Source organism: Oryctolagus cuniculus, chromosome 6 (assembly GCF_964237555.1).
Source record: "Oryctolagus cuniculus chromosome 6, mOryCun1.1, whole genome shotgun sequence".
NCBI classification, from domain to species: Eukaryota; Metazoa; Chordata; class Mammalia; order Lagomorpha; family Leporidae; genus Oryctolagus; species Oryctolagus cuniculus.
In genome coordinates this window covers 149,223,385-149,248,978 of record NC_091437.1, presented here as the reverse complement: position 1 = coordinate 149,248,978, position 25,594 = coordinate 149,223,385, and the positions used below count along the sequence as shown (strand labels likewise).

At 48.8% G+C, this 25,594-nt stretch overlaps 2 protein-coding genes and 1 long non-coding RNA gene across 4 annotated transcripts in view; 1 reads left to right on the top strand and 2 right to left on the bottom strand.

Annotated features, from left to right (window-relative positions):
* Positions 1-23,660, top strand: part of FBXO32 (F-box protein 32) — a 38,146-nt gene extending 14,486 nt beyond the window's left edge. The window contains exons 5-9 of one of the 2 annotated variants that reach the window (XR_011389317.1): positions 8,810-8,903; positions 10,091-10,275; positions 15,443-16,287; positions 16,527-17,576; positions 18,259-20,879. Coding sequence is in view for 1 of the 2 variants with exons in the window: in XM_002710762.5 (XP_002710808.1) it covers positions 8,810-8,903; positions 10,091-10,275; positions 15,443-15,625; positions 17,433-17,576; positions 18,259-18,348 (696 nt within the window). In the remaining variant the exon portion in view is untranslated. Of the gene's footprint in view, positions 1-8,809; positions 8,904-10,090; positions 10,276-15,442; positions 16,288-16,526; positions 17,577-18,258 lie in introns of both variants that reach the window. The other variant, XM_002710762.5, reaches the window with a different exon arrangement.
* NTAQ1 (N-terminal glutamine amidase 1) overlaps positions 407-25,594 on the bottom strand; it is a 116,554-nt gene continuing 91,366 nt past the window's right edge. Inside the window, exon 7 of the mRNA XM_070075463.1 lies at positions 407-604. Within this exon, the coding sequence (XP_069931564.1) occupies positions 551-604 (54 nt within the window). The 3' untranslated portion in view covers positions 407-550. The remainder of the gene's footprint in view (positions 605-25,594) is intronic.
* On the bottom strand, positions 821-11,164 carry LOC138849980 (uncharacterized). The gene is made up of 2 exons (XR_011389327.1): positions 11,087-11,164; positions 821-955 (listed from the first exon to the last, which is right to left on the bottom strand). It is a non-coding gene; the product is annotated as an uncharacterized lncRNA (long non-coding RNA).

Sequence of the window (25,594 nt, the reverse complement as noted above, 5' to 3'; positions counted from 1 at the left end):
GGGACTTGGGCCATCCTCCACTGCACTCCCGGGCCACAGCAGAGAGCTGGCCTGGAAGAGGGGCAACCGGGACAGAATCCGGTGCCTCGACCGGGACTAGAACCCGGTGTGCCGGCGCCGCAAGGCGGAGGATTAGCCTAGTGAGCCACGGTACCGGCCTCTGATTATTATTAAGCATTCAGATTCTGCAGGGTTCAGGTGCCCCCAGAAGCCAGGACACTTAGAGACATGGGGGCACAGCTACAGAGTGGAGGGGAGCCTATGCAGAAGGGGGGGCTAGTGCAGAGGTTGGGGGTGTTGGCAGAGGTAGCAGGGGTGCCCACAGAAACTCAGGCACCTGTACAAGTAGGGAGACTAAAGACTAGAGCAGTGTTGGGTTTGACCAAGGAGTCCTAACAGCAAAAAGTGATTTAAGCAAGTCTCTCTCCGTTGTCAGTCATAAACCTACACAGATGCCAACAATGGTATTCATCCCCTGGTGTTGCGGTGAGAATTCAGCTGAGTTCAAACACGTGAAGCCCTTTAGATCAGCTCCTGGCCCTTCCTTAGCTCAGCAGGGGCAGTACTTGCTGCTGTTCCTGTCATCACCATCCTTAGGGACATCCTAAGGGAAGGCACACAGAAATAGAAATTAAAGGTGAAATTAAACGTCAAAGTTTCCACCTGGTGTTCCTTCTCATCCCACTTTGGAAACCACTACTTTGTGTCATTTTTCTCTTGAGGACTCAGAATCTAAATATATATTAACATGGGCCCAGAAATATATTTTATGTTAAAAGTCTACCTAGGTTTCCAGGCAGTGTTGGGTGCATCATGTACCGGGGAATGTGCCAAATTGGACAGGTGAGCTGAGTTTTCATGCCAGATCAGTAGACTTTTTCCATCCAAAGTGAGGTGTTCTTGAGAGGATTTGACACTGTACTCTGAGTAGACGCGACCTAGAATCTGCAGGCCCCTAATGAAGAGATCGCCAATGACAAGGAATAGAAAAATCAAAAACATCCTCCAGCTAGGTTCCTGTCTCTGACGAATTGCTACAAGTGAGTGCTTTCAAATCCCTGGAGAGACATTTCTGCTATTAAGCCCAGATACCCAGTGCTGCCATAGCACTTGAGAATAGAATCATATGAGGGCTGACCCCTTATTGTCAGGTGCTCCTGGGCTAGTCTGGGGGACAAAGGCACAGCTACTTGAGCCAACAGTGCATAAGTGGGGTCCTGTCCAAAGGATTAGAGATGACTTCTCGGAAGAGGTAGAACCTGGCACTGTCCTTCCTTGAAGGGTGGCCAGGATTTGGCCATATGGAGAGGCGAGTAAAGGCTTTCAGAGACACACGGCATGAGCAGGAAGCTGGAGGTGAGGAAGAACTGAGGTGAAGGGGAGTGGTGGTGGCTCAGAGGCCAACAGCTGTGTGGCCTTCAGCCACATAGAATCATAGCATAGAGGGGGAGCTCAATTTAAACAGGATTACTGAGCACACATTGCTGTTCCAGTGGACAGAACAGGGGACAGGGCACCACTGTAAGTTCAAAAGTAGCTGGGATAGGCCAGCGCTGCGGCTCAATAGGCTAATCCTCCACCTGCAGCGCCGGCACACCAGGTTCTAGTCCCGGTTGGGGAGCCGGATTCTGTCCCCATTGCTCCTCTTCCAGTCCATCTCTCTGCTGTGGCCGGGAGTGCAGTGGAGGATGGCCCAAGTCCTTGTGCCCGGCCACAGCTGCCATTGGGGGGTGAACCAACGGAAAAAAGGAAGACCTTTCTCTCTGTCTCTCTCACTGTCCACTCTGCCTGTCAAAAAAAAAAAAAAAAAAGTAGCTGGGATAAAACCAAACAGTTGTTGAGTTCTTCTTACGTGCCAGGCTGGGGGTAGAGTGGCCAACAGGATAACCATGCAGTCCTGAGGTTTATATCCTGGTTAGGCGATCAGCAAGCAAGCCAAGGTCATTTCAGAGGGGCATCAATGCAAACACGAAGAACAATGACACCATAGTAAGGTAAAGATGGGGGAGTGGGACGTGCGGGCTGTTTCAGGTAGGATAATCAGGGAGGTCCCCAGAGCTCCAGACAGGCACCATTTGACCTGAGACCCAAGGGGTGTGAAGATGTAGCAGCAGCGAAGGCCTGGAGGTGGGCCTTGATCTGTTCTAGGAACTTCAATCAGCATGTGTGGGCCAGAGCAGCACGAGTTTGGGAAACACTGTGCAAAATGACGCTGGGCCCAGATCAAGGAAGATCTTGATAATCATGCTAAGGAGTTTGGGTTTTTTCCTAAATACAAAGGGAAGCCATTTGAAGAGTAAGCACAGAAACAGCGTGACGATGAATGTTCTGCTAACGCGAGCCGCAGGAAGGAGCAGACAGGACACTGCTTTTCATGCAAGTCAAGTTAGGTAGGAGGGAAATCTCTCTTCTTCCCATTCCCCTTGCACTCGCCACTTCAAACTGTGGTCGACATCTGCTCTGAGATCTGCTCTGCAGTTCTGCTTACAGCTCCATTTTTCTCCCACTCGTCATCTCCAAAGCCAGCATGAGTCAGAGCTGAAGGGCAGGATGTGGTCTCGGCATGCAGTGACCACTAGCCCTTCCTCCAGTGGCCAAGAGCCATTCCAGTTACTGTACGGCCAATCACAGCCGATCATGCCGTGATGATACCATGGAATCCAGGAGGAGCCCGGAACCATCCTCCCGCTTCCCCCTTATCCTCCTGCCTCTCCTTAAACACAGCCACAAGTCCCTAGCACCTGGGCTAAAATTTGCCCCCCAGAAAACAGCCACTTCCATACAGGACATTTCCCCTGCTCTCCCCTGCTCTTTTGCTTTTGTGGCTGGGGGCAAAGAATCCACTTGGCTAAGTCATCGCAGTAAACAAATTGCTAGATACAAATCTGCCCTCCAGGACACACAGCTCTCTTAACTCAGGAATAAATTCAACAAGGTGGGAGTCCTCTTTACTGCGGATTCCACACAACACCATCTACTAGTTCTGGTCCTGTAGCGTTATACGGATGGATTTACCCAAAGCAAGTGCCTCATCCTAAACATGCTATTAATGCTTTCTGGGTTCATCTCATCCTTAACATTAAATGCTGATTACCAGTTACAGCATAATATTGCATAGAATTTCTAGACTCAGTTTCCCTAGAACGTGACAATGTATGGTCTTGCTACTATTTTTTAGAGCAAACTTTGGCCCTAGATGCAAAGCTCATTGGCCTTGACAAGCTAAAGTCCTTAAGCTTTCAAAATACATGTTCTCTGTTGGGCATATCTGGGCTCAAGCCTTGGCTCCACCATTTACTGCTGCGGGGGTATCTTTGGGCAAGCCACTTACTTCTCTGAGCATCAGTATCCTTGTTTGTCTGATGGAGAACCGACCTCTTTGGGTTGTAGTTGAAAATGAATCAAGGGTGTGGACTTCACCCTAGCAGTTATGATGACTACAGCCCACAGTGGCATGACTGAGTTTTATTCCTGGCTCCAGCGACCCTGGGAGGCAGTAACTGTATTCTTGCCACCCACGTGGAACACCCAGATTACACACTGGACTCGTGGCCCCAGCCATGATCCAGCTTCAGTTGTGGGCATTTGAGGAGTGAACCAGCGGATGGGAGCTTAATCACTCTCTCGTCTCTTTTTTTTTTTTTTTTTTTTTTTTGACAGGCAGAGTGGACAGTGAGAGAGAGAGACAGAGAGAAAGGTCTTCCTTTGCCGTTGGTTCACCCTCCAATGGCCGCCGCAGCCAGTGCGCTGCGGCCGGCGCACCGCGCTGATCCGATGGCAGGAGCCAGGTGCTTTTCCTGGTCTCCCATGGGGTGCAGGGCCCAAGCACCTGGGCCATCCTCCACTGCACTCCCTGGCCACAGCAGAGGGCTGGCCTGGAAGAGGGGCAACCGGGACAGAATCCGGCGCCCCGACCGGAACTAGAACCCAGTGTGCCAGCGCCGCTAGGTGGAGGATTAGCCTAGTGAGCCGCGGCGCCGGCCGTCTCTCGTCTCTTTTTCTCTCTTTCTCTCTCTCTCAAATAACGTTCGCAAACTTTAATCATAATTTAAAAAAGAAAAATAATTAAACAAGGTCTCATATATAAAGCATGGTCTTTGGCACATAGTAAATACCCAATGCTGATAGCAAAATAAGACATGGTAGATGCAATTATGCAAGTTATAAAATGTACCAATATTAACTTTGATCAAAATATAGGAAGAAGGGGCTGGCATTGTGGTGTAAGAGGTTAAGTCACTGCCTGCAATGCCAGCATCCCATACAGGTGCCAGGTCAAGTCCCAGCTGCTCTACTTCCGACTCATCGCCCTGCTAATGTGCCTGAGAAAGCAGCCTAAGATGGCCCAAGTGCTTGAGCCCCTGTACCCACATGGGAGACCTGGAAAAGCTCCTGGCTCCTGGCTCCTGGCTCCTGGCTCCTGGCTTTGACCTAGCCCAGCCCTGACTGTTGTGGCCATTTGGGGAGTGAACCAGTAGATGGGAGATCTCTCTCTGTCTCCCTCTTGCTCTCTCTTTATTTCTCTGTAGCTCTGCCTTTCAAATAGATAAATCTTTTTTAAAAAAAGATAAGAAGCTATTAAATGTATCACAGGTATAATAAAGATGACAGAAAGAGATTTGAAAATTCAAAAGCATTTAGGTATTTGGCTGATGACATGCACAACTGAAATACAGGAATTCTGAATCTTGCACTAGATCTACTTTGTGAATTCAGTTTCCTGCCTAGTAGTGCTCTCAGTGCTATGATGAGGCTAATGATAACAATGTACTAGGGCCGGCGCCGCAGCTCACTAGGCTAATCCTCCACCTTGCGGCGCCGGCACAGTGGGTTCTAGTCCCGGTCGGGGCGCCGGATTCTGTCCCGGTTGCCCCTCTTCCAGGCCAGCTCTCTGCTTGGCCAGGGAGTGCAGTGGAGGATGGCCCAAGTGCTTGGGCCCTGCACCCCATGGGAGACCAGGATAAGTACCTGGCTCCTGCCAGCGGATCAGTGCGGTGCGCTGGCCGCAGCGATTGGAGGGTGAACCAACGGCAAAGGAAGACCTTTCTCTCTGTCTCTCTCTCTCTCTCACTGTCCACTCTGCCTGTGGAAAAAACAAAAACAAAAAACAAAACAAAAAAAAAATGTACTGAGTCTGCTCTTTGTGCCAGGAGCTCTTGTGACTGCTTTTTGAACACATTTCATTGTCACCACAACTCTGATGCACATACTGATGTGATACGTATTTTTCAGATGGGGAAACTGAGGCAGGCAGCTGACTTTGGAGCCTCTGCTCTGAAATTCTATGCTATATACCAGAGAAGTCAGTGACCCACAACCCAGGGGCCAACTCTGGCCCTCCACTTTGTTTTCACCAGTCAAGTGTTATTGGATCTCTCCTGCTCATTTGCATATTCTATGTGGCTCGTGCAAACACCGGTGGCTCTAGACTTGAGTGAGTCACTGGAGATACCACGTGACCCACAGACCTCCAAACAGTTACTCGCTGACCCTTTGCAGAAAACGTTGGCCAACCGTCTATGTCAAAGTCAAACCTCACTAAAAGACGGCTTGGGACCAGAGGGAGGAAGAATACCTTATAATAATAATGCCTTCTATTTCGCAGTTACAGTGGATCTTTCCTTATTTAGCTCATCTAATTCCCCAAGTCCTGTGAAGTAGGTTGTCTTTTTCTTTCCATTTTGGAACTGGGCAAACTGGGGCTCAGAGAGATTAAAGGACTCGCACAGCAAATGCCCTGAACTAGGGACCCTGCATCTTTGTCGTCTTTTTGGTCACACCTCTGTCCCGAAAGGACTCTCTGGATGCATGACAGCTGTAAAGGTCGCCTAGCTAAGAGACTCCAGGTCTTCTCCTGTTCCAGTGTCCCTTCTGGCTCCACTGCCACCTGGCACTTTCCCCAAAGAAGGCTGAAACCCGGGCTGAGGACGTCACTCTGCTGACGGCAGACCGGTGTTGGTGCTGTATTCCTCCTCCTCACTCAGAGATCATTGCAGCCAAACCGGAGTGTTCTGTTCCCCTCCCCTCCCGGGCCTCGTCATAGCCTGGAGAAGCCCTTAGCCCTGGGATCAGTGTGTTGGGGGGGGTGGGATTAACACAGACACCCTCAGGAGGTGGGAGGCCCGTGGATGTGGGCTTTGGGGGGGATTTCAGGCAGGGCTGCCTGCTCCCCCCACACCCTGGAGCCACCTCCCACGCGGCGATGAGTCACAGCCGCAGTGGGCTGCCCTTCAAGTGCAGACTCCAGGGTTTTGTTTTCTTTGCTCGGGCTTGGTGCTGGTCATGTGCAGCCCAGGGTATTAATAGAGCCGCGGCCGGGCCTTCGGAATCTTGCTGCTGGTCAGGGAGATAAATGAAAGCTTTCGCCTGACCCTTGGGGTCCAGTTTTGTTTCTCTCTTGACTGTCACGTGCTGGTTAAGGGCAGAGCCAAACCAGACAGGCAGAGAGCATTTGGTGTGGTCTCTGGCCATGGCCGTGGCCCCTAATGGCAAGTAGGTTTCTTGCCTCTCTTAGCAGCACGTCGAGGGTCCTGACTCCCCATCTTGGGGCACCAGTGCTAACCAGAGCAAGCCAGCTTCACCTGCTCCTCCCAGACAGGTGGCTGCCACTCCCCCTGCCTGTGAAAGACGCATAGGCCAGGCAGCAAAGGGGTGTGGGTTGTGGATTTTTTTTTCCCCTCTTCTTCTTCTTCTTCTTCAATTTAAAGTAAATTAAGTTCAGGAAATTAAAAGTCTATATTGTGGTTTGACAGGCTCCTAAAAGACTCCATGGGGACGTTTTGAAACAAATGCCTTAGAAGCAACGGCCTGGGGCATTGATCCCAGAGTTTCAGTTCTTCCTTGCAACTCAGTCCTCCTCCCCCCCCCCCGCAAAGAAACCTTTTATTAATGAGTACAAATTTCATAAATACAACTTTAGGAATATACTGGTTCTTCCACCATACTCACCCTCCCACATCCACTGTCACCCCTCCTCTTCCTCCCTTTCCCATTCCCAGCCCCAGTCTCCATTAAGATTCATTTTCAATTAACTTTGTACACAGAAGACCAACTCTATACTAAGTAAAGATTTCAACAATTTGCACACACACACACACACACACACACAAAACTGAGAACAAGTTTTACAGTTAATTCTCATAATACAGCTCATTGAGATAGAGGTCCTGCATGGGAAGAAAGTACACAGTGACTCCTGTTGTTAATTTAGCAACTGACACTCTTATTTATGACGTCAGTGATCACCCGAGGCTCTTGACATGAGCTGCCTAGGCTATGGAAGCCTTTTGAGTCCACAGTCTCTGTCAGTATTTGGACACGGCCACAAGCAGAGTAGAAGTTCTCTCCTCCCTTCAGAGAAAAGTACATCCTTCTTTGATGGCCCCTGCTTTCCACTGGGGTCTCACCCACAGAGATCCTTCATGTAGGACACTTTTTTTGCCACACTGTCTTGGCTCTCCATGCCTGAAATGCTCTCATGGGCTTTTCAGCGAGACCACACATGTGTTAGCAATTTTGCTTTGAGGATAAAAGAAGGATTCAGAATGCAGTAACTCCAGTTATTATCATTATTCCTTCTGGTTGTCCCTAATGAGAGTGGTAGGACTAGGACAAACTCCTTCAAGAAACACACCTTTCTCTAGCACCTGCTTCGTGCCGGGTCATGTGCAAAGGACTGTATGGGCATTCTCTCATTTCAAGCTCGCAGCAACCTCGGGGGGCTCCTAAGTATTATTCAAAGAGAAGAAGAAACTGGGGCACCAAGAAATTCAGTGAGTTGCCCATGAACACAGAGGAAATCAGTGATCAAATCAAGACTTGAACCTAGGGCTAAAAACCCCAGGATCCTAGTTCTCAGCCACAGGGAACTCATGGCCTGAGTGGAAAGAGGTAGACAGAACATCCATCCCTGAATTTTCCTCTCTTCCTGTGAAACAGGTGCAACAAGACGTTCCAGTTAATAGACTTGTTCATTGAATGCTGCATAAACAAGAGACATCTGGAGAGCAGTCATCACTTCCTTGGGGGTAGCGGGAGGTTGTATAATGGGTGCCCAAACGCAGTCAGACACAAGTGACAAGCTCTAGTGTTCCACAGCACAGTAGGGTAACTGTCTCACAATACGGTATTGTATTCTGTGTAAAGAGCTGGCAGAAAGGAGCTGGTAAGCTCTAAACACAAAGAAAAGATGAGGAAATGGAAAGGCTAGCTGCCCGGCTTGATCAGTGTACACCTTGTGTGCGTGTGGAAATACTACCCTGGACCCCCATAAAAGTGCACACGTATTAGCAGGAATCCAAACATTGGAAAACGAAAATTAATGACGAGGGAGGGAGGGAAAGAAAGAATCCCCCCTTCCTTGGAGAATGCCTGTGGTTGCAGAACAGGGAGCTCTTAGGCGCCTTGAGAGCAGTGGATGCCGGTGGAGAGCAAGTTCAAGGTGGGCAGCAGAACCCCACCCCGCAGGGTGATTATGCAGGTCGTGGGAGGTTTTGTTCCCTTCAGAGTTTGTGGGCTTCGCTTGCTGAAGTGGGACTCACAGAAGGGATTAGCCCTGGCTGCGGCCAAAGCTCTTTACATTTAAAAGAAAAGAAATAAATAAAGCCATTGACTCTGCAGCCTGATTCTGGGTTTTGAATTGCCCCCATGTGTCTTTCACTCTGAGCACCTGGGGTGGGGGGAGGGGGCTGCCTGCCCTTTACCTCTCCCTGTGGGTCTGTATCTACTGGTCACGTGACTCAGAAGTGACGATTGGAGGAGAAAAGTATCTCTGTGTTCTAAGCCTGGCACTGTCTATTTTTATCCACAGCTGTTGGAACTGATAGCGAAGTCACAGCTCACATCCCTGAGTGGCATCGCCCAGAAGAACTTCATGAACATTTTGGAGAAAGTGGTACTGAAAGGTGAGCTCGCTCGCTCGCTCGCTCGCTCTCACTCACTCACTCTCACTCTCGCCCTTTTTGTAGACAGGGGGTCAGGCAGGTGGATTCTTCCCATAGCGTGGTCGTGTGGTTAGAAATAAAAGAATGGGAGTGGATGGGAGTGCACAGCTCAGCTGCACTCCAGGGGCCCAGATCCCATTTCAGAAGGGGACACAGCTCACGCCCACCACCCGCCTCTCCTTTGGTCCGGATCATCCATTTGCCCTGTTTAAAGCCTTTAGGCTTCTCCGAGTAGGCACATGCCCCGCGCTTGGTGACGGAGCCTCCAGATTCCTAGACAGCTGAGCCACATCCGAGGCAGACTAGATCCAGGGACTAATCGAACCAGCCAGCACCTTAGGTGTCTGGTTCAGCTGCTTTCTGTGGTGAAGCTGAGGCCCCTAAGAAGAAGTGATTTGTTCTTAACTACTCAGCCTGGCAGGATTAGAACCCAGGCTCAGGGCTGGCGTCGCAGCTCACTAGGCTAATCCTCCACCTGAAGCGCTGGCACACCGGGTTCTAGTCCCAATCGGGGCACCGGATTCTGTCCCGGTTGCCCCTCTTCCAGGCCAGCTCTCTGCTGTGGCCAGGGAGTGCAGTGGAGGATGGCCCAAGTGCTTGGGCCCTGCACCCACATGGGAGACCAGGAGAAGCACCTGGCTCCTAGCTTCAGATCAGCGTGGTGCGCCGGCCACAGCGCACTGGCCGCTGCGGCCATTGGGGGGTGAACCAACCAACAGCAAAGGAAGACCTTTCTCTCTGTCTCTCTCTCTCTCACTGTCCACTCTGTCTGTCAAAAAAAAAAAAAAAAAAAAAAAAAAAAAAAAAAAAAAAGCCTCCAACCCCCAGAACTAAGTCTCAGAAGGCAAAAGAAAAAAACCCACACTGCTTTCCGATCAAGTGAGCCCTTGGTGTAGAGGGAGCGATGAAACAAGAAAGGGGCTTGACAGAAAACCGGGGAGAGCAGAACAAAGAGAGCCCTAGATCACGGAAACTCGACCCTATGGAAGCTTGCCAAGTGTCGGATAAACACCAGTGGGAAAGAAAACCACCTCCCCAGAGGCCGTGCCCAGAGTAACAGGAGCAGAATGAAGAAGACAGGCCCCATTATCAAACAGAGTTGTCCCCCGGGCATAACACGAATTCTTGTTCCGCTTCCCCCACTCCAGTCCTTGAAGACCAGCAAAACATCAGACTGATAAGGGAGCTGCTGCAGACCCTGTACACGTCCTTATGCACGCTGGTGCAGCGAGTCGGCAAGTCCGTGCTGGTCGGGAACATCAACATGTGGGTGTACCGCATGGAGACCATCCTGCTCTGGCAGCAGCAGCTCAGCAGCATCCAGATCACCAGGGTAAGCGGGGGCCAGGCCTTGGAATCCACGCTGGCCGTGCAAGGGTCTGGTCTGGCTGAGCTGATGCTCTGTGCTGGTGCCGAGGTGGGCCAGGGCCTCCCTGACAGGGGCAAGGTGGGAGGAAGAACTTGGCTAAACACGACGCATGGATGTGAAAGAAGGCAGCCAGCCGACACGTCAGGGGGGAAGACAGAAACTTGGCTTTTGGGGGCTGTGCTGGCCGGCCTCCTGATTTTTTGTATTGTTATCTTTATTTATTTACTTACATTTATCTTAAAGGCATAGACCTCCCATCCCCAGGGTTCACTCCCCAACTGCCTGCAGCACTTGTGGCTGAGCCAGGCTGAAGCCAGGAGCCAGAAGCTCTATCCGGGTCTCCCATGTGGGTGGCTGAGACCCAAACACTTGAACCATCACCTGCTGCCTCCCAGGGTGCACACTACCAGGAAGCTGGAGTTGGGATGAGAGCTGGGACTTCATCCAGGCACGCTGATATGGGAGGCAGACATCCAAACAGTCTCTTTTTCTTCTTTCTTTCTATGATTGCTTGATTGGTTTAAAAGGTGGCGTGACAGAGAGGCCGCAACAACCAAAGCTATGCCAGGCCAAAGCCAATTACTCCATCTGGGTCCTCCACATGGGGGCAGGGACCCAAGCACTTGGCCTTCATCTGCTGCCTTTCCAGGAGCACCAGCAGGAAGCTGGGTCTGAAGCAGAGTGACCAGGACCCGAACCATTATGGGATGTGGCTATCCCAAGGCTGGCTTAACCCGCCGCATGGCAACACCCACCCAGCCAAGGGGCATCTTACCCACTGTGCCCCAGTCCTCCTGCCCTTTAGCTCGGTTTGGAGCCCTCTTTGCCCATTCCCTCATAAAGAATGAGTTTGAGGCTCTAGAATGTTCTAGAATGCAGCCTTGAATAGAATAGAGCCTGGAGAACTGGTACTAGACCTTTAAAATTCTAAATGCCATTCCTGGCAGTTATGACAAAGGAAGCCCTTGATTGCAAACTCTGAACTGCGAATATAAATGTAGGCAAATGATGAGCAAGTCTCACTCAAGGCAAAAATGAATTTTTTTAAGGAAAAGTTTATTTGGGTGCAAAGACAATTTGAAATCTATACTTGTTATTTTTCATAATATGAATTTTCCATGTACCATGAAGAACTTTATATTCTCTTTAACTTTTTTAAATATTTTATTTTTAGGATAGCTTTAAATTTACAACACAAAAAAATGTGAGGTAGTAATACAAACAGTATATACAAACATATACCCCTCACCCCATTTCTCCTTTTAAAATCTGTTGTCACACTTAATGTCACACACCCAACTTTTCCCCTAATTTTTTTATTCAAAAACCTTTATCCCTCACATCCCCCTTAGCCTCTGGTAATCAGCATCCTGTGTTCAGACTGAGGTTTGCTTTTCTTTCTTTTTTTTTATTTTACTCCCATAGCTAAGAAAAAAACATGCAGTCTCTGTCTTCCTCTGTCTGGCTTCCTTCATTCAACGTGATGTCTCCTGTCCCATCCATTTTGCTCCAGATGACAGGCTCTCGTCCTTTTTCATGACTTAATAACAGTCCATTTTCTTTATCCATTCACCTGTTAATGGATGCCTTGGCTGACTCCACATTTTGGCTATTGAGAGCGGTGCATCTTTAACCATGGCAGAGCGGGCTTCCCCCTGATACACTGTGTTCAAGTCTTTTGGGGATACACCCAGTAGTGGGATTGCTGGATCATATGGCAGTTCCATTCCTAGTTTTTTAAGATTTCTTCAGTCTTTTCAATGAGAGGTGCTGGCAAAATTAGATGTATATATGTAGAAGAATGAAATTAGATCCCTACCTCTTACCATAGACAAAAATCACTCAAGGTGGATCAAAGAACTAAAGGAAAAAAAAAGTCCTCAGGTTACCAGCAGAGCATGGCGATCTAAATCAGTAGTTTCTTTGGGCTTTCAAAACAAAACGTGGCCCTGGAGGCTGGGGACTTCTAGTGGGCGGGGGGCTGAGGCATACGGACATGTAGGAAAGATGCTGGGGTCATCCTAAGGCTCCAGAAGACACACCCACTTAGGCAGCTCACACAGCACGCTGCTTCCTAATCTAATCACTGACTCTGGCTGCCTCAAGAGGCTTCCGGGACCCACGCTGATAGAGCTTGGAGCTGCCCCGTATCAAGAGCAGGTGGCCTGAAGAAAGGGGTCTCTGACCTCCTTTAGACAAGTGTCCCACGGTAAGAAGTCTTCAAATGCACAGCCTGAACTTTGCTGCGTGTGGCCTCTCCGTGCCTTAGTTTCTGAAGCTCTGAGACAGAATCACTGGAGGCCTCCGAGTTGTGTGCCCCTGTTAGAGTCACGCACTCACACACACACACACACAAACACACACACGCACAGAGGCGGTCACCTCTCAGGAACTACCCGTTATGTGATTGTGAATACGTATTACACACAGTCGCCTGACTGGCTCCAATCATTTACCCCATGTCCATCCCTCAAGTGTGGGCGAGTTTGACAGTGCCAGTTTCAGACCCAAATCCCTTCTCTCGCACAGCAAGCCCACGTACACCCTCTCCCTGAACTCTGGCCGCCTCTGTGGCCTGGATTCAGTGCTTACTGGTTTTTCTAAATCCAAGAGAGATTGCCCAGCCAGAGATAGAAATGAACAAGTCTCATTTGTCCTGCGGGCATCTTCCCGCGCCCGCCCCCACCCCCAGCAACTTTGGGACAACTGTTCCAATAGTTGCCCTTGCCCACACAGCTTGTCGCGGGCCCTTCCAGCCCCCACTTGGCCAGCACCCACACCTGGTACTTCCATGGGCTGATTTCCTCAGACACCTTGCTTTCTTTGGAAATGGCCATCGTAGTGACTGTTACCCTTCATGGGGATGAAGATCAGGTGGGGACCAGAGACACCCAGTGACTTTCCCAGCATCACACAGCACTTGGGACCAGACCCAAGGCCAGAACCCTGGACTCCTGATTCCTAAAATGGCAAAGCTTACTTGACAGTAGTGGTTTCCAAACATTTTTTTCATTCTAGTTTTCTTTCCAACTATGTACCCAATGATCCAGCATTTTTTAAGCCTTATTAATCCAACGAAATCCCATGCAGAAGAGATCAAACACTGACGTTCCTCTGACTCTCCCTCTGCGCGGGGCGCCCCAGCCAAGGCCAGCTGCTCTCTGCACGCTCTGAACTTGTCCCAGCCTCAGGGCTTTTACTTTTGCTCCTTCCCTGACCACCTAGTCTACTAAGCCACTCTCCTGTCCCTTCTTCAGCGCAGTTAGAGCAGTCTGAGGTTACCTAATGTGTATGTACTCTCTTGCCATGCTGGCTTACAAAGCCCACAAAGAAAGGGCATTCACCCATCTCACACCCTCGGCCAGCCCAGAACAGTGGGCAGTCAGCAAGTTCTGGTTGAACGAATGAGTGGCGGAAGCAAGGGGTCTCCTCCCACCGCCTACGGAAGCATGCGTTGCGTGTTCAAAGGACACAGTTGGACAGTGTCATCCTCTGTTGTGGATGACGGTGACAATGCACCAACCACGGGATTGGAGGCAGCTTATTCTCTCTCCATGCCTCATTTTTCCTCATGTGGAAAATGGGGGCAACGATGCTTCCCTCACCACGGCCCTGAGGTGAGATGGGAGAAGTTACTAGAGAGAAAGCTTTGGGAACAGTGTGGGCTGTGCAGTGTTAGAAGGGCGTCAGCCATTATTATGGAACAGGGTGGGGAGGGTTGACAAACACTGAAATCATAGCAACCTCGTTTTCTAAGCGAGAAAAATTAGGACTGAGTGGTGAGGAATACTTCGGCCGAGGCCTCAGCGCTGGTGGGATGCGGCACGGGGATTGAACCCAGGCCTGTCCGCCGGGGCTGGGCTTTCAGCCACCACACCCTCCCTCTCGCCTCAGGTGCTGCATTTGTGGAGAGCTCTCCTGGATCCCTGTGGAGCCCGAGAGCCTTGCACACAAATGCCCAACTGACCGGGGGAAGAAGGAGCGACAGCGAGGGGAGCGGAGCTTATTGGCTTCAGTCTGTGGCTGTATTTTACAGTTGACTTTTTAACAGTTGGGTCCAAAGACAAATACATCACTCCACAATCCATTAAGGTGACTTTCATCCCAGATGCCTTCTCCTGGCCAGAGTTCTGTCAGCGTCTTTCCAGCACTTAATCTTGTTTTCCTCCGAAATGTTCGTATCTAATTCTATGGAGCCGATTTCTATTGGGAAAAATAATTCATAGAATAAGGGATGAAGGCATAAATTGAGGGAACTGGTTCTGTGGGAGGGGATCAGATATAATTACAGCTTTTCCTGGGCAAGGCAGTGTGCTGAAGTAGGAAGGGGGTGGAATAGACGCGAATGGACTTTAGCCAAATGCCTGCGTGGAGGCACGGGAGTGACATATTTTTCTTCATATGTTTATATTCAAGAAGGCAGGCAAGCAGTTAACCGTTTATCAGGAATAAGGGCTCGGCATGGGGTCTGGGCAAAGATTTTGGAAAAGTTCAGGTTTGAAAATTTGACAGAGTGAACTCCTGCCAAGTGGCCTTGCCTTTAAAGGGAGTTAATGAAATAATTGGCCTGGGAGTTTTAACCAAAAAAGTAGAGGCTTTGAAGTGTTGGAAGCACAAAGACAACCTCAGGGCGGTTTTATTAGCGCAGATGATCAGCAGCAGATGAGAAAGGACAAGGGCTGGGGCCTTCCTTGCAAAGCCCTGGATTTTACAAACCACGGAAGGTACAGTTCCCGCAGCCCGCGGGGAGAACTGAGCAGTGTAAATTGTCAGGTCATGGACACTGCTGATGAAAGGCGTGGGGGGAGCTGTTGGGACTGGAAGGATCTTCCGAGTCTTCATTTTGGATGTGGGGAAACTGAGGCCCAACATGTGCTATCTGGGCAGTCTTAAACAGTGAGAAGTTGAAGCTTAGGAAACCGGATAGTCCGCCAGCATCAGTCAGCTTAAGCCACTCCAGACTGTTCTTCATGGGTGCTGGCCAGGGGTCTCGTTACTGCTCTCGGGGCGGGGGAATTACTGCCTTTGACCTCTGATCGATAAGCGAGCTTGAGGGCGGAGGGCGGCGGCCAGCTGCATCCTCAGGGCGAGCTGCCTGGTGAACTGCTGCTCTCTGACCCTCTCTCTGCAGCCTGCCTTCAAAGGCCTCACCTTCACCGACCTGCCCTTGTGCCTCCAACTGAACATCATGCAGAGGCTGAGCGACGGCCGGGACCTGGTCAGCCTGGGCCAGGTGGCCCCCGACCTGCACGTGCTCAGCGAGGACCGGCTGCTGTGGAAGAAACTCTGCCAGTACCACTTCTCCGAGCGGCAGGTCAGTGGGACTCCTCCCTTCCCCCCAAGCCTGAAGCTCCTGGGCACCCTTCCCAAGAGGGAGGCGTGTGCACCCCCAGCCACCCACCAAAGCTCCCTAGTTTGGCTAGAGAAAGGACACTCTAAAAAGGGTCTAAATAATGAGTATGGGATGTGTTTTGTCTGTCTTTTCCAGGCATTTTGACTTTAAAAAAAGAACTTACATTCTTAACCTGTTCACATTTTACAACTTGCTAAAAAAAAAATCATAAATTGGCACCCACCCTTTCCTTCTATAACAGAATAACTTGTGCTTTTATGGTGTGGTACAGTCCAAGTGCTTTTGCAGATTTTATCTTATTCTAATGATTCTGGGAATGCTAGGCGTCAAGGCACCCACCTTAAGGGGCCAGCGCAGTGGCACACCTGGCTAAGATGCCACCTGCAATGCTGGCATCCTATATGGGCACTGGTTCGAGTCCTCGTTACTCCACTTCTTTTTTTTTTTTTTTTTTTTTTTTTGACAAGCAGAGTGGACAGTGAGAGAGAGAGACAGAGAGAAAGGTCTTCCTTTTACCCTTTACCATTGGTTCACCCCCCAGTGGCCGCTGCAGCCGGCACGCTGTGGCTGGCGCACTGCGCTGATCCAAAGCCAGGAGCCAGGTGCTTCTCCTGGTCTCCCATGTGGGTGCAGGGCCCAAGCACTTGGGCCATCCTCCACTGCACTCCTGGGCCACAACACACAGCTGGACTGGAAGAGGAGCAACCAGGACAGAATCTGGTGCCCCGATCAGGACTAGAACCCAGTGTGCCGGTGCTGCAGGCTGAGGATTAGCCTGTTGAGCCGCGGCACCGGCCATTACTCCACTTCTGATCCAGTTCCCTGCTAATGTGCCTGGGAAAGCAGTGGAGGATGGCCCAAGTGCTTGGGCCCCTGTACCCATGTGGGAGACCCAGAAGAAGCTCCGGGCTCCAGGCTTCAGCCTGGTCCAGCCCCGGTCATTGCAGCATTTGGGGGTAAACCAGCAGATGGAAGACCGACCTCTCTCTATCTCTCACTCTGTCTCTCTGTAGCTCTGCCTTTTGAATAAATTTTTAAAAAGAAAATAGATAGATAAAGAATAAAAGCGACTGTTTAACTAGGGGAGGTACGAAGGTAAATCTTTCTTTCATAACAGTTTCCACCCCTGGCTGTGGTACAGATTTTAAAAAACGCAAAGAAGGTGAAGGTAGGACTTCTCAGAACCAGAAAACCACATGATGAAGAGATGAAGCCACCGAATGGTTAGGTGACACATCCAAACTAATGAAGCAGCTCTCAGAGTGCAGGAACTGGCTTTGAACTTGAACTTGAGCCTTGCAAGCCTGTTCTGTTTCCCTGAGTCATGCTGCCTTCATTTTTTTTCCAATTTCTTTATATAGATGTGTTGAGTTCAACACGTTCCATTCAGGGAGCCACTAATATTTAAACATAAAACAGAGCCCTGGTGCAAAGTGGTTACTGCATCTCCCTGGAAATAATCCCTCAAGCCCATAGCAAAGAAAACGCTGAAGCTGTTTACTGAGATCACCTAAACGCGACAGCACCAAATGCAACTTTACAAAGAAAGGTCACCCTCCACCTGTTTCTCAAAGACTGATTAAAAGCTACTGTTTAACTAGGGGAGCTACGAAGGTAAATCTTCATTTCATAACAGTTTCCACCCCTGGCTGTAGTACAGATTTTAAAAAACGCGAAGAAGGTGAAGGTAGGACTTCTCAGAACCAGAAAACCACAAACCATCCTCTTGAAGTTTGCCTATAATGACTTTTATTCATTTAACTTTTAGATCCGCAAGCGATTAATTTTGTCTGACAAAGGGCAACTGGATTGGAAGAAGATGTACTTCAAGCTTGTCCGATGCTACCCGAGGAGGGAGCAGTATGGAGACACCCTCCAGCTCTGCAAGCATTGTCACATCCTGTCCTGGAAGGTGTGAGCCCGGGCTGAGTGGGGTGGGGACATGTCTGTTTACTTCATGTTCATATTTTTACAGCTGTTATTCCCTTTAACAGTCTGTGCATATGTTGCAGAGCAAAGCAGTACTTGACTAAAACATAATTACATATTTTCAAAATTTATTTTTAGAAAGGGAACAGATTTCATGTGTTTCCTATATACAGCTTTAAGAGCATAATGAGACTTCCACCCTATCCTCTCTCCTCTCCTCCTTCCTTATTTTCCTTTTAATTTCTGCAATGACACAGTTTCCATTTACTTTATAATCACAAGCTTGACCCTCCACTAAATAAGGAATTCAACAAGGAAATAGGAAATCTACTGATCCTCAGGAGTATAGACAAGGGCTATAAACAATAATCAAATCTCAAAATGTCAAATTTTGCTCAAATACATTACATTTTTTTTTGGACTCTGAAAATAATTTCCACATTTTTTCCCTGCAACCTACACCACCCCTCACACCAAAAACTTGCCCTTTCTCCCTTACGCACAGGTGCACACACATAGGCAAGCAAACACAGCTCTTTAGTTTCTCCAAATGGGCGGCACTCTCGTTTGAGAAATGCTGATTGGAAGTTGGGAAGTGCCTAATGATGCCAAAGCCCACGAGGTGCCTCTGAGAACGTGAACCTGACCGTGATGTTCCTTTCCAGGGCACTGACCATCCGTGCACGGCCAACAACCCAGAGAGCTGCTCTGTTTCACTTTCACCCCAGGACTTTATCAACTTGTTCAAGTTCTGAATCCCAGCACGTGGCAGCACTTCACGGAAGGGCGCCCAGCTGACTGGACGGCTGGGAGTGCAGAGTTTGGACACTGCGTTTGTAAATAGTGTACATACTAAACATTGGCTCCAGACTTCGGAGAGAAGGCATGGAGAGGACCTTGGAGGGGAGAGATGCTGTTGCTGGCTGGGAATTAAAGAATGTGAACTTCTCATTAGAATTGGTATGGAAAAAGCAGACATACTGTCAATAAAGCTTGTCTAACAATTGACCAGCAAGACTCGAAGGGCAAGAATTCTCTTTCAGTGGGGAAAATGGAATTCTCTTGATGTTCATGGAAACTCCTTCACAGTTCCCTAGGAAGAAGGCAAAACTCACATACAAGATAGGACTCTCTTTGTTTACAATGTGAAAAATCCCATTTAGGAAGAAAGAAAAGAAGCAGCAAAACTACAGTTGCGAAACCTTGGGCTTCTGGTTTTGGTTTGGGGTTTGTTTTGGAAAGGCAAAGAAGCACCGCCCATCTCAGACGTGCACACGCCTAGGACCTGATCCTTGGAAGACACCACACAGTGGTCTACCTCTCAAAGCACAGCACGCGCTCCGACAGCCTGCGCTGCCCACCAGGCAGCATCTGCTCGCCTTGTCAGTGTGTGCATCACTGTAAAAAGTGATTGAAAAAGGAAAGCGATGCTGGACGCCACGCTCTCGTTTCAGACTTCCTTTTTAGGCAAACACAGCCCTCTCTGGAGTTCTCTCTTTCCTAAAACAACCCCAGAGCACTGGTGCCTTTTTTTCTCTCCCGTGTTGCAGCTCATCTGGGGAAACAGAAGGCCAATTAAGAACAGTCCAGGAAGAAGTCCTGCGGCAGAGACGATAGAATGAGTTGCCCCCTTGGGGGGAAGACTTCCGTCTTCCTGTTCAGCTTCCGGGGCTCAGGTATTGTCATGGAGGAGCCAGGGCGTGGAGGCTTCAAGGACAGGTTTTGCTGCTCCGCCAACTGCATGGGTTGCCAGCTGCTGTTCCCCTGGGTGGGGGTGAGGAACTGAGGAGTTTTCTTTAGGCCTAAATGTAGTCAGCCTGAGCTAGGGCTTTCCGCGAGGGTGATGGAAAATAAAAGGCTGGAGCTGCAGCTGGACAGGGAGCAGAGGCACCAAGAGTTCACCTGAACCAGCTCCCAGGGGATCTTTGCAGGCAAATGACAGCAGAGCACTGTGGAAAGCAAGCTCAGGACTTCATGAGGTGTTGAATATTCCTGGGAGGGGGTGGTGATGTTTTCTCTTTCTTTTTTCTTTCTTTCTTTCTTTTCTTTTCTTTTTTTTTTTTTTTTACTTTTTATAGACTGTTGCTTTTTCTATGACAGTGTACATATCTGCAGTTGTATTTGCTTTTTTGTTTCTCTTTCCAAATAAAGTTGCCACTGTGTGCGCTCTTGGCAAGTAAGTGAAGTAGCCCTAGAAGCTTGGTTCCCCCTGCACGTTGAGTAAGGGAGTTTCCTTGAGGGCTGCTCCTTGGGAATGAGTTAGAAAAGGAAAAGATGGCCGAGCTCTCGGCTTCCGGCCGTGCCACTTGGGTTTCAGCACTGGGAAGAGAAGTAAACTGCTACTCAGTGCCCCTCGGCATGTGTGTGTGCCTACTCTAGGATTCCCAGCTTTCATTATCATCCCCTTGGACGGAAAAGTTCAATTGAATTTAATCTTCCCTAATGAGAAAAATGAAATACGAGAGAGGAAGACTGTAGAAGGCTGAGCTTTGGAAGAGCTGCAAACCCTTGAAACACCTGAGCTTGCTGTTTGTCTTTGTTGTCGCTTCTTTGCAAACTCCTTCTGAGTCAATTTCACGTTGAAGAGCCAGGCCGAGACTGTTAAATAAAAAATCTGCTTTTCCTATCATTTCCAGGTTCTCCCAGTGTCTCACCATCTTTGACAGTGTAGGGTGGGGCTGGGTTTGCCACTGCTGTGGAGAGCTCTGCTAACTGTGACTCAGAGGGACATTTTTAGGCTCAGGGGTTCATGGCCTTCCGCATCTTCCCACTCGCTCGTGCCATCTGCCCCTTCATGTGGATCAAGGAGATGGAAAGTCCTTGGCACCTTGGGGCCTGCTGTTCCCCAGACACGGCCTGCTTTGGGCTGTCAGCAGACAACTGGCAAACCATCTTCTTGAGCAGTGCCAGGCAACAAGATGCACTTGTGTCAAATGACTTCTCCCCCGAGCTGGGGGTACGGTTTCCTGAAATGTTTACCAAGATGGTGCCCGTGGACTCTGCCCATGTCCTTTAGTGCTGTTAGAGGTGAGTGTGACAGAGTCAGGAGAATTCTTCAAGGAAAAATGAAAAGGAGAAACCCACACTTAGGTTCTCTTTGATTGGAAGAGGAGAATGCGGAGGGAAATAGCAGGTGCAGAGGGAGGGGGACAGAAGTAGAAATGGCTCATCTTCGATGCTGTGGTTTGTAGGAGGACAACAGAAAAAGCCCAGCAGGCACGGAGTGTCTGCATTAGCACCGGGTGGTGTCTATTAGGCATGGACAGAGCCTCACATATAAGTAAAATGAGTTAAAAGAAGAATTCTTATTCCCTGTGCACAAAGAGTCTATCAATTTTCTACTGGCAAATCCTCCCAGGACAACCTGGCCTTGAAAAAATAAAAATAAAAACAAAGAATCCCTGTCTCAGAACTGCTGGTCTGAGAGCCAGGAGGGACATGACAATGGAAGGTGTCGGAACAGACAGAATGTTCAGCTGCCTTTGTTGTACCTTCCTAGCCCCAGTCTACACCCTGTACAGCAGAATTAGACCCTGATGTCAAGGATGAGGTCATTCAGACTCCCAGGGAAGGAAAGAGTTCTATCCATTGCAATGAGAGCAGATTCGCAGGGGTGTTTGCTAGGATCAGGCCCAGCCCAAAAGCCGTGAGTTCGGAGTCTCTTGACACTAAGACCCAGCATTCGGGGAAGGTTTGGAAATCCTCTCTTCAAAGCAAGATGCAGGGGCAGATGACATTTGATTCTAGATCCCGTGATTACGCAACATTGTTGGCTTTGAGCAGATGAATCACTTGAACAGGAGGGCCTGTGGCAGGAATGAACAAGTTACAAGATGCCAACACCCCCAGTGTGTCAGTTGTGAGATGATGATCAGTTTTATAACGGGGTGGCTTAGAGGAGATAGTCTAGGAGGGCTGGGTTTATAGCACAGAACTCCCGACACAAGAGTGGGCTCGACTTGCTTTGTGAAGGCCGGCAGTGCGTGTGTCTTTGCCTGTTGCTACAGTCCTCATCTTTGTGGCTTCAGACCCTTTCCCAGAAAGGGCTTGCCAGGAACAGAGGGCCCTTATTTCTGATGCTTTCATGTGGGAGAGGAGAAAGCTGGCCTTTCATTTGTCTGAGCAAGAGGTGTGATTGACAAGGCCGTAAATCACTGAAAGAGGCGTTCAGCTGTGGGTCAGTCTTAGTGTTCCATACAATATGTATTCATAAAATGTGCACCTGAGTTTATATTTTCCTGCCAGGCTGCAAGGCAATAATGTTTTGCTATGCAAACACTGTTCTATGTGTTGATTTTTTTAACTGTAATTTTATGCGTGCATTTTTTTAAAACTAAACTGTACCATCATTTTCTCTGTTGACATCTGTTGTGTTTTTTTTTTTTTTCTCATCTGTTTCCAACTCCCTGAGTATCGGAGTCTGTGAACCATGTCTTCTGACTGGATGCTGGCCTAAAATCCTATTAGTGCTTAAACAGACCTCAGAAGCGCCCTGAACCTCTAGGCAAATGCAGAGATGTTGCTCTTTGATATATCCTGGGCCTTTGGTGGCTTCAACAAACAAGGTCATAATTCCTTTAAACTTGATGTTTTCTGTAGATGCATTCTTCTTTGTATTGTTAAGGAGAATAACCCTCTGTGGTACCCCCAAAGGAAGGAAACTGCTGCCCCAGACATTAGAGACCCAGAAGGGATGTTAAAGACCGTGGCGTCTGACACCCCTGCTGCCTTTCCACCTGCAGAAGTGGGTTCGGGATATTTAGGGCTGTGCCTCGGCACACACCCCCCCCCCCAGTCCTTAGTGGTGGAGCTGGATAGAAACCGGGGGCTTCCTGAGGCTGACCTTGGGCATCCTCTGTGTCCCAGCCTAAGCTCCTTTTGTTCTTAGTGGTAGACTCCTCTAGAGACACTGGCACTTTAGCAGGATCCCTCCCAAGACCCTCACGTGGAAGGCACTGGAGACTCACTGGGCATGAGGCTCTGAACTTCTCCAAACATTTGAAGTCTCTGATTCTTACTGGAGACAAGGAGGTGCCACCTCACGTTTCACACACCTCTGACCGCCTGACGCTGCTATGAATGGATCGTTCTATGAGTGTGCAGCCTACTGGCTTAATAAAGTAAGCAGCATGTTTCAGCAAACACACTTTTTGTTTTTTTACCTGGGTACTAATGACAAAGATGGCCCTTGTAAAAACAGGTGAAGCCCCAGCAGTGGCCTGTTTTCTAGCAGCTGGGGTTCTGAAGATCACCACTGCATGGACATTGCGTGCACCCTGTCCACCTGCTCATCCTCCAGCTCCAGCTCCAAGAACCAGTGCATTTCTAGCCCAGTGGACGGTTCCCTCTCTGCTACATCTAATCTTCACTAAGCAGGGGACAGGGGTGGGGTGGGGTGTTGTTCCATTAGGCATCAAGGAGCCAGGGCCATGATATGTGTGACTTCGCTGGGCATTTTGCAAATGTCCTTGAGTTCACTCAGCAAACAAAGCTTCCTGAAAAAAAAAAAAAAAAAAAAAAACTCTCAAAACATAAGCCCTGCGCCATTTGGCCAAAAGCAGATGGCCATTCCAACACTCCAAACTTCTTGTTACTTTGTCTGCTACAATGCTGCTTGTAGAGTTTGATTGACCGTGACTTTTTCTGTCTTTGAGTGTAGACATGTTTGTTGAATCAATGATTCACAAGTCTGTTAAACAAAGAATTCCAATCCCTGCTGTACACGTGGTAACCTTTGGCGCCATCTTTATTCTATCAAGTGCCAATCACCCGGGATAAAGGGGGTGTGTTTTATAGTCTAAGTCCTAAGCTTAGAAGCTTTAATAAACTTTTTTTAATGAAAAATACCATGTGGGGTTGGACATTGTAGCTAAAAGTATAAGGGTAGACCAATTATTTGCAATGATGTTTATTTAATATTGTGTGAGCTGAGTCCTTCTGTATAAATTATTTGCACACTTTTCTTGCATGACAAACTGATTTTTTTATAGTTGTTTGTACCAGACAGTGGCATATTTTTGTAAAACCTTTTTGACACTGAATTGCAATAAATGTTTTTCCAACAACACATACTGTGCATTTTTGTGCCAATTCAAGTTGGTCTTTTATTACATTGAATATGCTTATCTTTTGCCTATAGACACTTATATTCCTTCTCCCAGAAACTTGTTACCATTACTGTGAAGTATCTTGAGATACATAGGAAAAACATGTTCATGAATACTAACCTGAGTCCATAATACCGCATCATGCTTAAATTGGATATTTCCACATACTCCTTGTAGAATAGGATGAATAGAGGAGAACAAGTTTTGAAGTCAGTATCAATTTATCCATCAACAGACATTTTTGGAACAGCTACTGTGTTAGACTTAGGCAAAAGTACTAGTAAAGGGGAGACGAACAAGCCAGAAAAGGAATTTGGATTCTAGTAAGGAAGACAAAAAACTAGCAATGAGGGAGAAAGTGTAGTAAGTATTACAGGGGCCAGTGCTGTGTTGCAGTGGGTTAAGCCACCGTTTGCAGGGCTGGCATCCTATGTGGGCACCGGTTCTAGTCCTGGCTGCTCCACTTCCAATCCAGCTCCTTGCTAATTCACCTGGGAAAGCAGCAGAAGATAGCCCCAGTCCTTGGGCCCCTGCACTCATGTGAGGAACTCAGAAGACGCTCCTGGCTCCTGGCTTCAGCCTGGCCCAGCCCTAGCCATCGTGGCCACTTGGGAAGTGAACCAGAGATTGGAAGATCTCACTCTCTTTCTCCTTTTCTTTCTCTTTAACTCTGCCTTGCAAATGAATAAACAAAATCTTTGGGGACAGCGCTGTGGCTCAGCGAGTTAACGCCCTGGCCTGAAACACTAGCATCCCATATGGGCGCCAGATTGAGACCCAGCTGCTCCACTTCCAATCCAGCTCTCTGCTGTGGCCTGGGAAAGCAGTAGAAAATGGCCCAAGTCCTTGGGCCCCTGTACCCACATGGGAGACCGGGAAGAAGTTCCTGGCTCCTGGCTTCAGATCTGCGCAGCTCCAGCCGTTGCCATCTGAGGAGAGAGCCATTGGATGAAAGATATCTCTCTCTCTCTCTCTCTCTCTCTCTCTCTCTGCCTCTCCTCTTTCTTTTTTTTTTTTTAAGATTTATTTTTTATTATTTACTTGAAAGTCAGAGTTACACAGAGAGAGGGGAGGCAGAGAGCAAGAGAGAGGTCTTCCATCACTGGTTCACTCCCCAAATGGCCACAACGGCCAGAGCTGCGCCAATCCGAAGCCAGGAGCCAGGAGTTTCTTCTGGGTCTCCCATGTGGGTGCAGGGGCCCAAGGACTTGAGCCATCTTCTACTGCTTTCCCAGGCCACAGCAGAGAGCTGGATGGGAAGTGGAGCAGCCGGCTCTCGAACCAGCGCCCATATGGGATGCCGGTGCTTCAGGCTAGGGCGTTAACCCACTGCCCCACAGCATCGGCCCCAACCTCTCCTCTTTCTGTGTAACTCTGATTTTCAAATAAATAAATAAATCTTTAAAAAAATATTTTAAAAAAGTGTTACAAAGGAAACAAAGAAGGGGCTTGAGCTATGAATAACAAGGGGGACCTCTTCAGGTAGGCTCTGCAGGGGGGCTTCTCCAGGCAAGTGGTGTTGAAGTTGAGACCTGAACAGTGGGAGCACGCCCCAGAAGAATGAGAGCAAGAACATTCTAGAAAGCACAGATTTTGTACAAGATTCAAATCGTGGTCCTGTCACTCACTGCAGTGTGGCTTTCATCACTTAACTTCATATCTCTATCTCAATTCCCTGGACCCGAAAATGATGAGGGTCAGAGTATTTGTATCTTAGGTTGTGCCAGTGAAGTACCCTGATGTGCCTGGAGCTGGGCACAGACTGTGAATTCAACTGATGCCTGTGACTGTTGTTACTCCCTGATGACCACGAGCCTCGGGCCTGGGTTAGGAACCTGTACTGCGTTTTCCACTGGGTGTGATTTAATCAGGCTGCTTACCTCTAGGTGGCTGA